The sequence below is a fragment of the Neoarius graeffei genome, chromosome 12, assembly GCF_027579695.1.
Source record: "Neoarius graeffei isolate fNeoGra1 chromosome 12, fNeoGra1.pri, whole genome shotgun sequence".
Classification (NCBI taxonomy): domain Eukaryota; kingdom Metazoa; phylum Chordata; class Actinopteri; order Siluriformes; family Ariidae; genus Neoarius; species Neoarius graeffei.
In genome coordinates this window covers 18,317,227-18,332,243 of record NC_083580.1, presented here as the reverse complement: position 1 = coordinate 18,332,243, position 15,017 = coordinate 18,317,227, and the positions used below count along the sequence as shown (strand labels likewise).

At 42.1% G+C, this 15,017-nt stretch overlaps 1 protein-coding gene across 3 annotated transcripts; it reads left to right on the top strand.

Annotated features, from left to right (window-relative positions):
• Positions 1-1,394: 1,394 nt before the first annotated feature.
• On the top strand, positions 1,395-7,770 carry LOC132895240 (uncharacterized). 3 transcript variants are annotated; one of them, XM_060935598.1, is made up of 2 exons: positions 1,395-2,469; positions 2,808-7,770. In XM_060935598.1, the coding sequence occupies exon 2, from the start codon at positions 3,817-3,819 to the stop codon at positions 4,933-4,935; it is 1,119 nt and encodes a 372-aa protein (XP_060791581.1). In that variant the 5' UTR covers positions 1,395-2,469; positions 2,808-3,816; the 3' UTR covers positions 4,936-7,770. The 3 variants fall into 2 exon arrangements, 2 of the variants coding, with proteins under 2 accessions (XP_060791581.1, XP_060791582.1); XR_009655715.1 differs by having other exon boundaries at positions 1,395-5,167; positions 5,603-7,770.
• The last annotated feature ends 7,247 nt before the right edge of the window (positions 7,771-15,017 follow it).

The window sequence follows — 15,017 nt, the reverse complement described above, 5'->3', positions numbered from 1 at the left end:
TCATTTAAAATGGACTGTGGCAAAGTGGAAAACTGTTCTGTGGTCAGATGAATCAAAATTTGAAGTTATTTATGGAAATCAGGGACGCCATGCCATTCGGACTAAAGAGGAGAAGGATGTGAGGGAATTTTAATGGATGAACATTATTATTCTCTGTGTTTCTGTATGTTGAACTAAAGTGGCTTAGTTACTGAGAAGAGATGTTTTTCCACATGCTGTAATCGCTTTTCTGTGGCCTTGGTGGTAATGAGCAGGGTGCTTGAGTTTGTCCTAACTACGCATCTTCTCATGATGTAACCACCTTTCCTGACCTCGGTGGTGATAAGCAGGGAGCTTGAGCTCTCCCTAACTCGCATCCGCCTGCACATACCAGAGCACGCCAGGTGCACGCTTTAACAAAGCTTCATAGAAAATCTTGAGCCAATCACGTGAAGACACAAGCAGTGAGCGAATGCTTTCAGAGTATAATAGATAACATTCCTAAAACACAACTCAGAGTGCGCGTACTCTCGGCATCATCAGAAGTGATGTCTTCTTCTATTCTTCTCTTTCCTTTCCTATTTTATATATCTTTATATGCTCTACTATAATAAATGACTGAAAAGACAACTGTTAAGCGTTCTGAAGTGTTTATTAGAAATTTCCATTACAATTTGGTGTCCCTGGGTGGGCCCTATGCGTCTGATCCTCGGATGACGGAACACTCCCAAGGCTACGGTGCGGAGCTGAGAACTCGGACGAGAGACCAGACCATCAGGGCTCACCGAACCAGTAAGTGATAACTTTGCATTCTTGTGTAAAGAAATTAGTGGAAACAGTATTTAAAGAATGATATAAGAGATGGACAGAGATTGTCCCAGTCAAGGAAGACTGATATAAGAGACGGACAGAAGTTTGTCCGAGCCCAGGAGGACTGCTAAGCTGTGGTACCATCAATATGTTTGCAGACAACGGATAAAACACAATTTTGAGACAATAAACCGCGAGTAGTTTATTGGGTTGTGTAAGAGAATTATCCGCCTAAGTGACGACTGGGTAATCGCTCGCCTACTTGAGGAGGGGAAGTACGGGTGCGTGTTTCGACGGATTCACGTTCAGCGATTCGTGGGAATTGAATCTTGCTCCCTTTGTTCTGTGTGAACAACTGGCCCGTCTGGGGAACGGGATAGAGAGGTTCGATCGCGAAAACGCAAAGACACACTGGTGTGCACGCAAAATATTGATGAATTAACAGAGTACTGTCCTCCTCCAAATTCTGAAACAGAGAAACAGATTTTGTACACATGCGCGAGTTGTCTTTGAGGTTGTTGTGTTAAATGATACCTGCTTTGGTTTAAGGCAAATGTCAGATAAATTGTTTACTAATAACACACCTAAAGGATTATTGTGTCGCATTTTTGGACATAGTCCAACCTGTTCTTCTTGTGATCCTAATAAAAACTCAGCCATTGTTGTCATAACCTACTGATATAACAGTGCACAATGAGGAACAGAAACAGTAAGTTAGGGAAAGAAAAGAAAAAGCAAGTAAGTGTGAAGCTACATGTGCTATAATAAGAATTGGATGTTCCTATGACAGCCCAAACATCCAGTTTATGAAAACCTCGTATGGCGAGGATTATTTGGCACAGTTTGATATATGGGTAAAGGACTTAGAATTCCCTGGAAAGGGCAGTTTTAGTCCCAGGCAGATAGGACAGTTAGAAGAAAAGTTGAAACAGAAGGAAAAAGAAGAGTCTGCAGATAATGTTAAGTTCTTAGGGGACTAGAGGGCGTTTTCTACATGGAAAAAAGAAACACTTAAGAGAGAATACAAAAGAGAGAAATGACAGGCAGGGCTCTCACCCTCTTCTCAGTGTTTGAAATTTCAGATGGACCCTGACCTGGAGTCTGCCCCACCACCCCAACACACACTGCCTCCTCAGCGAGGTGGAGCATCACTCCCACAAGCGCTTCACCCACAGAAAGGGGGAGAAGTCAAGACAAAGAAAAAAAAAACTGAGCCTCTGGAATCTCTCCCAGCCTACCAGCCGCCTCCAGCATCAGTGCCTCTCAGCGCTTCTCCATCACACACGAGATCCGGTCTTGCATACGGCGATGGACAAGACACCCTCCTGGACCTGACCACGTGCTCACCAGTGGGTCCACAAGGCCATAATCTAAAGTCTGAAGTCCTTCATCTTCCAATGATGGAAGTGGCTGGAGCTGATGGCGTGCTTTTAGTCCACAGACCCTGGATGACAGCTGATATCAAGGAAAGCATGGCTTCTCTTCCCAATGTGAGAGAGGTAGGAGGAAAGAGATTTAGTAACGAACTGTTGATATTTTGCAGAGAATTCCGACCGACCACCCATGAACTTCGCTGCCTAATCATGACCAAGATGGGTATAGATTGGAACAAAGTTTCCAAAGAGTGGCCGGAAGCTGACCAGCGAATGACTACACCAGACTGGAGCGTGGCTGGCAATGGTGAGTATAGAGATACCATCACTGCTCTCTGTGCTCGTCTGGACAGTACTTTTCCCTTGAACATAGACATTACTAAGATCAGTATGTGTAAGCAAGATGATGTGAAGTGGTGTCAGCGTTTTTCGCCTGTCTCACCGCCGTGCATGAGAGGAAAAAAAAACAACAACACAGTGGCCTGACCAGACCCGTGAACCTGGCTGCAGTGGAGGGCACTCCTGAGTCTCACCAAGATCGAGCAGTACGCTGTGCATGCAGAGAAGCTGCTGAAAGAGAAGGAGAAGACAAAGTCAACACAAAGAGACCAAGATCTACACGCCGCCACTCTCACTCTTTTCCAGACTGTTCAGCCTGGAGAAAAAGGAACAAGAGGAGGAAGAGGTTGAAGTAGGGGCCGAGACAGGACAACCTGGAGTGACTCGTCCTGGATAAAAGGTGCAACCTGCTACAACTGCAATCAAAAGGGACACATTACTCGAAATTGTCTCCGCAGTAACAGGCAGAAGCCCCGTGAGGAGTACAGCAAAGCAGACTGATGGGCGGACTCCGGGAACGGGCCCCACACAGAGAACAGGGGAGGTAACACACACACACACCTGATGATACACATACACATAGACAGGAGCATTCACATAACATTAAACACATTAGTAGCAGCACCTGCATGCAACAGCAAGACTACACAGAAACGCCCGATACACCAGTCCAGATAGATACACCTGAAGTTGCATTAAGTTTGTTAAAATACACAACTACTCCCTTTTCTAAACTCCCTTGTATGCCCCTCACTGTGTGTGGGCATGTGTTAGCCTTTTTAGTAGATTCTGGAGCAGCACACTCAGTGATACAACATGGGGTACTTCCAGTAGACCCACCGCTCAGCTCAAATTCTATTCAGACGATGGGCATCTCAGGACGACCTGTAACCAAAACTTTCTCAGTCAACCTCCCGTGTAAAAGCAAGGGAGGAATAGTTACGTCCCACTCATTCCTCATCTCACATACATGTCCAGTAAATTTGTTAGCACATGATTTAATGTGCAAATTAGAAGTAAATCTCACATCCACTCCAGATGGACTAACTATTGAAGTAAGTGAAATGTGCGGTGTGCAGTATGGGTTTGGAAGCCCCCTGTATGTGTATGTCTGGCAGCTCTGCTCAGATCAGCTCACACAAACTCCAAAACACCTTGTACAGCTCGCATACTTGAACACCTCATCAGTTGACACAGATTATATGAAAGAGGAAGATTTGCATTGTACAGCACATGTTCACCAAGGGCAAGATGTAGAGTTTGAAAATACTTGGTTTGCAGACCCCCATGCACGTGAAAGATTGACCCTCAAACTATGTATTGGTCTAAACATTATTGCGCTGTGCAGGTCCATTTTACTCATTGTCCAAACAGCTGCATCAATGCTCATTGCAGTGTTCTCAAACATGTTATACGCAGCCTCGTGTCAGAGGACTCTGAGGTCGGCTGCTGCCAACATGATTTCTTTGACATCATTAATTCTATATCCCATGTCTCATTACCAAGGCTGCGAGCCACCCATTGGAAAGACGTGGGGAAGTGGGTCAGGAAGTGTGCAGTCGATGGCAATGAATGGTCCCAAACAGAGGACCCTAGTGTGTTGTTTTGTCAAAGGCTTGGGGTCTACAAACAAAGTCATGCTATGTGTGTGTATGTTAAGCGCAGTGTAATATTAGCCACTGATGACCAGGGTCCTGGGGACCTCGGCCATACTGGCCTGTTTGTCTCTGTTTCCACAGGCATAACTCCAGCAGAGGTGCACCCCAAATTGGCGGGCGTTCCAAATTCCGTTTGGGCAAAGGGTAAACATGATGTGGGCCTAATAAAGAATGCTGAACCAGTGGTGATCACCCCCAAATCAGATTTCAGTCCTAAACAGACCCAGTACCCACTCAAACCAGAAGCAATTGCAGGTATAAAACTGGTCTTTGATTCGTTGCTGAAGGCAGATGTAATTGTCCCTTGCCAGGACTCTCCAGTGCGCACTCCTATTTTTCCAGTTAAGAAGGCAAGAAAACCGTCCCAGCCCGATGAGTGGAGGTTTGTCCAAGATCTGCAAGCAGTCAATGCTGCGGCTGTCCCGCACATGCCTGACTCCCTAAAGAGTGCTCTGCAGACCACACCCACTCTGGGACTGCCTGACCCCAATAAACCATTTGTTCAAACTGTCGATGAAAAGAAGGGTTTTATGACCTCTGTTCTTTTGCAGAAACATGGGGATAGATTGAGACCTGTAGCTTACTTCTCCAGCAGGGTGGATCCAGTGGCGGCTGGACTTCCTGTTTGCCTGCGTGCAGTTGCTGCAGCTGAAAAGGCGGTAACTGCCTCCAGAAATATTGTGGGGTATTCTAACCTCACCCTTTGGTCCCACATGCTGTCTCCCTGCTTCTGTTGGAGAAAAAGACGTCACATTTGTCAGCACAGAGATGGTTGAAGTATAACACTGTCATACTTGATATGCCTAACATCATTGTGAAACGTTCTGTTCTAAATTCTGCCTCTCTTCTCCCTACAGAGGACGATGGAGAGCCACATGACTGTGTTGCTCTCACTAATGATTTTTGTTCCCCCAGGGCAGACTTAGAGTGACCCTTTTGGAAAATCCAGACATGGTCCTCTATGTGGATGGTTCAGCCTCCAGAGACCCGGAGACGGGAAAGAACAAAGTAGGTTTTGCCGTAGTCTCAGATCACGAGGTCCTCAAGGCGTCACGTCTGCCCTCGAACCTGTCGGCGCAGGCTGCAGAGCTCTGTGCCCTCATTGAGACATGCAAATTGGCTGCAGGGTGATCTGTCAATATTTTTACGGACAGTAGGTACACGTTTGGCGTTGTGCACGATTTTGGCACTATTTGGAAACACAGAAATTTTCTCACTAGCACAGGATCTCCCATTGCACATCATAAACTGGTCTCTGAGTTGTTGGATGCTGTTCTACTCCCTAGAGCCATTGCTGTGTGTAAGTGTGCTGCCCGTACTAACAATACTGATCTTGTGTCTCAAGGGAATGCCAGGGCGGACGCGGCAGCTAAGTGTGCAGCCTCGGCTTCCAGTTCACCCTCTAACCTTGCCTTTCCTCAGGTTTCTACCCTTTGTTTACAGCTAGCGGACCTTCAGAGCACTGCCACCCAGGACGAGAGACGAGTCTGGAAACAGGCGGGCTGTATCCTTGCAAACTTGGTCTGGGTTTGTCCCTCGGGCCGTCCCGGTCTACCAAAATACATGTTCCCTTTCTATGCAAAATTGGCACATGGGCTCACCCATGTGTCAAAAGGGGGGATGGTAACAGAAGTAACAAAGAGATGGTTCACAAAGGGGTTTTCAAATTATGCTGTGAAATTTTGCAAGCAATGCTTGATATGTGCACAATATAATGCAGATCAAGGTATCAAACTAACTCAAGCAGCACACCCAATACCAGACAAACCATTTGATCACCTCCAAATGGACTTCATTGAACTGACACTTAGAGAGGGAAAATGGGTCACTTAAAAATAAACTAAGCAAAGCTTGTGCAGAAACAGGGCTAGGATGGACAAAGGTCCTCCCTGTAGTACTCACACAAATGAGGATGCAAACTAGGCCTAAACATGGGTTAAGCCCATTCGAAATTCTGTTTGGACGAGTACCCAACACGGGGATAGGGCCAGCTCAAGGAACACTGCTGGACACCACACTGTGTGATGATGCAATGTTGAATTACTGTGCAACGTTGTCCTCTGCTTTGAAATCTATCCACAAACAGGTAAAGAAGCACTTCCCAAACCCGCTGAGGGACCTCTGCACGATCTACAACCAGGGGATTGGATCGTGGTAAAGGACTTCCGACAAACCAAGTGGAACAAGCCATGGTGGAATAGCCCATTCCAGGTCCTGCTCACGACCCCAACTGCAGTGAAGGTCACAGGCAGAGTGACGTGGATCCATGCTAGCCGCTGCAGGAGGGTACCTGAACCGGCTGAGCAGGAGGAAAAGGAAGGCCTAAGTGACCTGGACGCTGACTAAAGCTCGTGAGGAAGAAAGGCATCACTGCATGGAACAATGCGAGTATCACATCAATCACGCACGCACCCTCAATAGGGAAGAGTATTTCAGTGTCTAGCCGATAGACAAGTCTTAGGGTTTCGAGTTTCCTCCAAGTCCCGGTGAGGTAGGACGAGGGCTGATAGGGCATGCCCGCCCTCTAAGCACCAATACACGTCAAGAAGGGCAAGGGTTAACTCGGTAACATTACTGAGGCACTGAACAAGATGCGCAAGGTTGCTGAACAATTATGAGCAGACGAACATGGAGGAGACAAAGACAGCTGGTGGCATTGGTTCAGTGGATGGAAGACTCTGATTCTATCCACCATACCGGTCCTGGGCTTAGTGATTGTGATGCTATGTTTGCTCCCTGTTTTCTGTCAATGTTGTATGTCTGTGTTTCAGAGGCAGCTGACAAATATTGGTTACCAGATGGTGAAAATAGACTCTGATGACTTGCCTGACTGGCCTCCAAACTCACATGAAGACTATAACCCACCATTTGATGACATCAGCACAGTTGACATGAAACTAGCCCTAACTTAAAACACTTTCATTATGATTGTTTCCTGTTCTATTATTCCTGATCTATGTATATGGCTTGCTAGCATTCATTTAAGATGTCTATGTCTTATAAAACAGCCTTAGCATTATCCCTGTACACTCAATGACGTGTTAAGTCGAATCTCTCTGAGAACTCTTATCACTGAAACTGTGTACAGTTCTTTTCTTTCCTTTTAGCAATTTATCCTATAGGATAAAAAGGGGGGAATGTGAGGGAATTTTAATGGATGAACATTATTATTCTCTGTGTTTCTGTATGTTGAACTAAAGTGGCTTAGTTACTGAGAAGAGATGTTTTTCCACATGCTGTAATCGCTTTTCTGTGGCCTTGGTGGTAATGAGCAGGGTGCTTGAGTTTGTCCTAACTACGCATCTTCTCATGATGTAACCACCTTTCCTGACCTCGGTGGTGATAAGCAGGGAGCTTGAGCTCTCCCAAACTCGCATCCGCCTGCACATACCAGAGCACGCCAGGTGCACGCTTTAACAAAGCTTCATAGAAAATCTTGAGCCAATCACGTGAAGACACAAGCAGTGAGCGAATGCTTTCAGAGTATAATAGATAACATTCCTAAAACACAACTCAGAGTGCACGTACTCTCGGCATCATCAGAAGTGATGTCTTCTTCTATTCTTCTCTTTCCTTTCCTATTTTATATATCTTTATATGATCTACTATAATAAATGACTGAAAAGACAACTGTTAAGCGTTCTGAAGTGTTTATTAGAAATTTCCATTACAAGGACGACCCAAGTTATCAGTGCTCAGTTCAGAAGCGTGCATCTCTGATGGTATGGGGTTGCATTAGTGCGTGTGGCATGGGCAGCTTACACATCTGGAAAGACACCATCAGTGCTGAAAGGTATATCCAGGTTCTAGAGCAACATATGCTCCCATCCAGACGACGTCTCTTTCAGGGAAGACCTTGCATTTTCCAACATGACAATGCCAAACCACATACTGCATCAATTACAGCATCATGGCTGCGTAGAAGAAGGGTCCGGGTACTGAACTGGCCAGCCTGCAGTCCAGATCTTTCACCCATAGAAAACATTTGGCACATCATAAAACGGAAGATACGACAAAAAAGACCTAAGACAGTTGAGCAACTAGAATCCTACATTAGACAAGAATGGGTTAACATTCCTGTCCCTAAACTTGAGCAACTTGTCTCCTCAGTCCCCAGACGTTTACAGACTGTTGTAAAGAGAAAAGCGGATGTCTCACAGTGGTAAACATGGCCTTGTCCCAACTTTTTTGAGATGTGGTGTTCTCATAAAATTTAAAATCACCTAATTTTTCTCTTTAAATGATACATTTTCTCAGTTTAAACATTTGATATGTCATCTATGTTCTATTCTGAAAAAAATATGGAATTTTGAAACTTCCACATCATTGCATTCCGTTTTTATTTACAATTTGTACTTTGTCCCAACTTTTTTGGAATCAGGGTTGTACTAATTTAAAAGTGCAGGAATATACAAACCTTTGGATTTGACTGCAAATGTGAGTATGAAGAATTATACATGTAAAGAAATGCTGTAGACCAAAAATGGCTAAAAACATAACGAAATGAAATGTTTCAACATTAAAAAAATACTATAACCAGCAGTAAGCCATAATAAATGAAACTAAGTCAATATTTGGTATGAAACGACCCTTTGCTTTAAAAAAAAAAAAAGTAGTCTCAGGTACAATAAGTGCAGTTTTATAAGGAAATGAACTGTAGGTTTTACTGAGCATCTTACAGAACCAGCCACAGCTCTTCTGGACACTTTGACGGTCACACTCGCTTCTTAATTTTGCACCAAAATCCAGTAGCCTTCATTATGTTTTCTTTTTTAATCTGAAAAGTGCTCTCTTGTGTAATATGCTGCTGAGATGCAAACTTTTTTCCTGTATCATTTAATTTTGTGCTGGAAAACAAACGTTTGGACTCTAAAATGTTTTTGTTCTGACTCAGTAATGTAGAAGCCATGAAATAGAAATCTATAACAAAGTTTGTATGGAAAAATAGGGTGCCTCAGACTTTTGCACAATACTTTGTTTTCTTGTCATGTTTTTGATATCTTTTACATAAAATAAATAGAAGTTTATCAATTACTAAAACTGGAATCACTCTTTATGGAGCTGGTACCAGATGGCATGGTGGTGTAGTGGTTAGCACGATCACCTCACAGCAAGAAGGTCCTGGGTTTGAGCCCAGTGGCTGACAAGGGCTTTTCTGTGTGGAGTTTGCATCTTCTCCCCATGTCTGCATGGGTTTCCACAGTCCAAAGACATGCATCCATTATCTGTAGCCACTTATCCTGTCCTGCAGGCAAGCTGGAGCCTATCCCAGCTGACTATGGGCGAGAGGCGGGCTACACCCTGGACAAGTCGCCAGGTCATTGCAGGGCTGACACATAGAGACAAACAACCATTCACACCTACAGTCAATTTAGAGTCACCAATTAGCCTAACCTGCATGTCTTTGGACTGTGGGGGAAACCCACACAGACATGGGGAGAACATGCAAACTCCACACAGAAAGGCCTTTGCCGGCCGCTGGACTCGAACCCAGGATCTTCTTGCTGTGAGGCAACAGTGCTAACCACTACACCACCGTGCCCCAAAGACATGCAAGTTAGGCTAATTGGTGGCTCTAAATTGACTGTAGGTGTGAATGTGACTGTGAATGGTTGTTTGTCTCTATGTGTCAGCCCTGCGATGACCTGGCGACTTGTCCAGGGTGTACCCCGCCTTTCGCCCGTAGTCAGCTGGGATAGGCTCCAACTTGCCTGCGACCCTACACGGGATAAGTGGCTACAGAGAATGGATGGATGGCGCTGGTACCCTGTGTATTGTACAGTGAAGGATTTCAAATACAGCCAGTGAGTTACTTGTGAGGGATCATGAAAAGAAGATTTAGATTTTAGATTAGATTTAGATTGAATTATTTATTTTGGTCATTTCAACTTTCAATAACATACACTGGTTACATACATATCAGCAAGAAAGACCGAAAAGGATTAGACTGAAGCAAAAGGTTATTGCGTCTACCCTTATCACATTTCATAATTTAAAGACTGTCTTTTTCTTTTTTTATGCCAAAGGAATTAAGGGAAAAACAAAATGGAAGAAAAAAAACAATAAAATAAAATTATAATAGTAACAATAGTATCTGTTACATTTTGTTCGATACAATTTTACAGCTTTCAATTTCAAATGAACGCCAAAACATACATATTAATTTTGACGTTTTCGTATTCTGTAGTGGCAGCACGGTGGTGTAGTGGTTAGCACTGTCGCCTTACAGCAAGAAAGTCCTGGGTTCGAGCCCAGTGGCCGGCGAGGGCCTTTCCGTGCAGAGTTTGCATGTTCTCCCCGTGTCCGCGTGGGTTTCCTCCGGGTGCTCCGGTTTCCCCCACAGTCCAAAGACATGCAGGTTAGGTTAACTGGTGACTCTAAATTGACCGTAGGTGTGAATGTGAGTGTGAATGGTTGTCTGTGTCTATGTGTCAGCCCTGTGATGACCTGGCGACTTGTCCAGGGTGTACCCCGCCTTTCACCCGTAGTCAGCTGGGAGAGGCTGCAGCTTACCTGCGACCCTGTAGGACAGGATAAGCAGCTACAGATGATGGATGGATGGTATTCTGTAGCATTACATATCAAGTTTAAATTAAACCATTTTTTTCCAAACATATTTCATATCTCGGTTTTGTATTTACTGATGGTCTTATGTTTGTATGCTTTTTTAAAGCCTTTAAGTGTGTTACACAGTTTAATTTCATTTTCAAGACCATTCCATAAATTAACTCCTGTTATAGATATACACCTCTGTTTCACATTTATTCTGAACTTTGTTTTAACAAACATATGCGTTCCTCTCAATTCTTAATGACTCTCTCTGATTTGAAAGAACCTCTGAATACAGTCAGGGATAGTTTTGTTTTTGATTTTAAACATAAATTGAGCAATTTTGTAATCCACAAAATCATGAAATTTAAGGGCATTCAAGTTTATAAACAGTTGATTGGTTGGTTCACTATAACATATTTTGTGTATGATCCTAATAGCTCTTTTCTGCAATATGAAGATCGGGTTTGTGGCTGTTTTACATGCATTTCCCCAGACCGCCACACAATAAGTTATGTATGGAACAAGCAGAGAATTATCAAGTACAGTAAGTGCAGTGATTTTTGGCTTAGAATGTGTTTAGTTTTATGAAGTATTGCAATAGACTTGGACATTTTTTTTGTTTGTTTTTACATGTTTAACATGTGCCTTCCAGCAGAGCTGGTGATCAATAAGTACACCTAGGAATTTATCATATACATGTTCTATTTCTATATTATCTATTAAAATATGTACTGGACAGTTAATTTTACAATTGCCAAAAATTATAAAATTTTGTTTTATTTCAATTTAGTGATAACTTATATCAAACCATCTTTTCAAAGTTAGTAATTCTTGTTGTACTGTTTTCAGCAGTTTCTCCAAGTCTTTCCCGGAACAAAAATAAGTTTGTGTCATCAGCAAACAAAACAAAATTTGAAACCCTTGATATGTTCATAATATCATTTATATATAATATAAATAACTTGGGTCCCAAGACTGAACCTTGAGGCACTCCACAAGTTATATTCATAAAGTCTGATTTCAAATTATTTAATTGTTTTCTAGATAATTATTAAGCCATTTATAGGCCATTCCTCTGATACCATGTCTTTCAAGTTTGTCCATAAGTAGTTTATGGTTAATTGTATCAAATGCTTTTTTTTTTTAAATCAACAAACACTCCAATTGTAAATTCCTTTTTGTCTATTCGATTCATAACTGCCATGGTAGTAGATCGATTTGTTCTAAAGCCATATTGATGGTCGGTCAAGAGATTTTTTTTTTTTAAACAAGGGGGTGGCATGGTGGTTAGCACGGTCGCCTCACAGCAAGAAGGTTCTGGGTTCGAGCCCAGCAGTCGGCAGGGGCCTTTCTGTGCGGAGTTTGCATGTTCTCCCCGTGTCTATGTGGGTTTCCTCCGGGTGCTCCGGTTTCCCCCACAGTTCAAAGACATGCAGTGAGGTTAACGTGGGGCGGCCTTGGGCTGAGGTGCCCTTGAGCAAGGTACCGAACCCCTGACTGCTCCCTGGGCGCTCTGGTGTGGCTGCCCACTGCTCTGGGTGTGTGTGCGTGTGTTCACTGCTTCAGATGGGTTAAATGCAGAGGATGAATTTCACTGTGCTTGAAGTGTGCATGTGACAAATAAAGGTTTCTTCTTCTTTTTCAATGAATTTATCCAGTCTGTTTACAAATAATTTTTCAAGTATTTTGGAAAACTGAGGAAAAGGAGAGATTGGTCTATAATTTGAAAATATGTGTTTGTCACCATTTTTGTATGTAGGTACAATCTTTGCTATTTTCATGTTATTGGGAAATATGCCAGTCTGAAGTGATTACAAATGTATGTTAATGGTTTTACAATATATTCAATAATATCTTTTACTAATGTCATATCAATATCAGTATAATCAGTTGATCTTTTATTTTTAAATTTACATACAACATCTAGTTCCTTCTCTTCTGTTTTCCTTATAGGGTACCTGGATTTATATCAATAATGTTTTGATCAATCCCATCCTTTTCTTTAGGGTCATCAATATCCTTGGCTAGGTTGTATCCAACATTGACAAAGTAGTGATTAAATTCATTTGCTGTCTCTTTTGTTTCACTTGAGATCGGTTGATTATTCTTAAGAAAATAATTAGGATATCCTGGTTTACCAGTAGGTAACTACATGTATTATGTAGTATATATATCAATAGTCTTTATGAGCTTAAACAGTTGATTTTTAACCCCTATATTAGTCGAAGTGCATTTATCTGTGTATCTGATCCTGTATCTCTTTTTATACTTCATCCAAAAGTGAATTTATTGCTTTATTAATTTATTTAACTTGTATTTGCCACATGAGGGAGCCATAAGGTTAAAAACAACTTACACGGCTAATGGATTTTCCTCAAAACACATCAATAGCATTTATAGTAGAAACTATTGTTAGGTGTCACACTGCACCTGCATGAACCTTGTGCTGGGTTTACTGGACTGTAAATCAGTGTCAGACCCATGATTACTTTTACTTCAATTCTGATAGAGATGAGGTATGCATGTGAAACACAATTTAGATTCCCAATATTGTACACAAATGACCATTTTATTTGTGTAGCCAACATGGACATACGTACCAGTACCAGAAGCTTGGACATGTCTACTCATCCATAGGAATTTCTGTATTTTGACTGTTTTCTACACTGTAGAACAATACTAAAGACATTAAAACTATGAAATAACTTATGGAATTATGCGGTAAACAAAAAATTGTTCAACAAAAAACAAAATGTTTCATATTTTTAGATTCTCAAAGTAACCACTGTTTACCTTGATGATGCTTTGCACACTATTGGCATTATCTTAACCAGCTTCATGAGGTAGTCACCTGGAATGCTTTTCAGTTAACAGCTATGCCTCGTCAAAAGTTAATTAGTGCAATTTCTTGCCTTCTTAATGTGTTTGAGATCAAACAATGAATAATAAAAATACAGTAAATAGCCCTATTCCACAACTGTAGTAATCCATATTGTCAAGAAGCGCTCAACTAAATAAAAATAGTGCCTTATACAATTATTGTCCCCCTTGTAAATCTCATTACTTTATTAGTCCCTTTGACAGTAAAACAGCACTGAGTCTCTCCTAGAACATTTTATAAGGTTGGAGATACAGAGCAAGGCATCTGAGACCATTCCTCTTTCCACAATCTCTCCAGATCATCCAGGATCCCAGTCTTCTCTTGTACACTCTCCTCTTCAGCTCACCCCACAGGTTTTCAATGAGAGTCAGGTCAGGGGACTGAGATGTTCAGCTTGATTCTGTGGTCAGCAAACTGTTCTTGTGTTGATTTGGACACATGCTTCAGATTATTGTCCTGCTGGAAGATCCAGTGATGACCCAGTTTGAGTTTCCTGGCAGAAGCAGCAAGATTTTGATTTAAAATGTCCTGGTATTTCATGGAGTCCATGATGCCATGTACCTTAACAAGGTTTCCAGGGCCTTTGGAGGAAAAACAGCCCCAAAACATCATAAAACTTCCACCATGTATTACAGTTGGGATCGAGTTCTTTTCATTATAGCCATCCTTCTTTTTATGCCAAACCTACCTTGAGTGTTTATTGCCAAAAAGATCAGACTAGAGAACATGGTTCCAGGCAAAGTTGTAGCGTTTCTCAAACTTCAGGTGCTTACGTTTGTGTTTAACTGACAGAAAAGGCTTTTTTTTCTGGCATACCTTCCAAATAATGTGTTGGCATGGAGGTGGTGTCTGATGGTGGTTTTGGAGACTTGGAAACTCCAAGATTTTACTTCTTCCTTATAATTCATCGACAGTGACCCTTGGGATTTTTTTTTTTTGCTTCTCTTACCCTCCTCATTGCTGTACGTGGGGGAAAAATAGACTTGGGTCCTCTTCCAGGCAAGTTTGTAACAGTAGAAATGGATATTTTCAGGTGAGTACTGATTTTTTTTAAAAAAAATAACCATTTCCTGACTTATGAAAGTTAACACATTTCTCCCTCATTTGCTTTGTGTGTTCCCTTATCTTTCTCATGTTGATGGATGACTAGGGGAATTTGGCCTCTGTATCACCTCGTATTTGTTCCCCAGTTAATCAGGAATTCATGAATTAGAGCTTGAAAGTTCCTACACACTCCAGTCAACTCACAAATGTACAATTTAAATGAGAAACTTACTTCAGTTACATTGTGTTCACTATAATTTCCAGGCGTGCTAATAAGAGTGGCACGTGTTTTTGTTGAAAACAATTATTTCTTGATGAGGGATTTGTTTTCTCTGAATAAATTTGAGTTAAAGCTTGGATTATTTATTTATTTTAAATTTA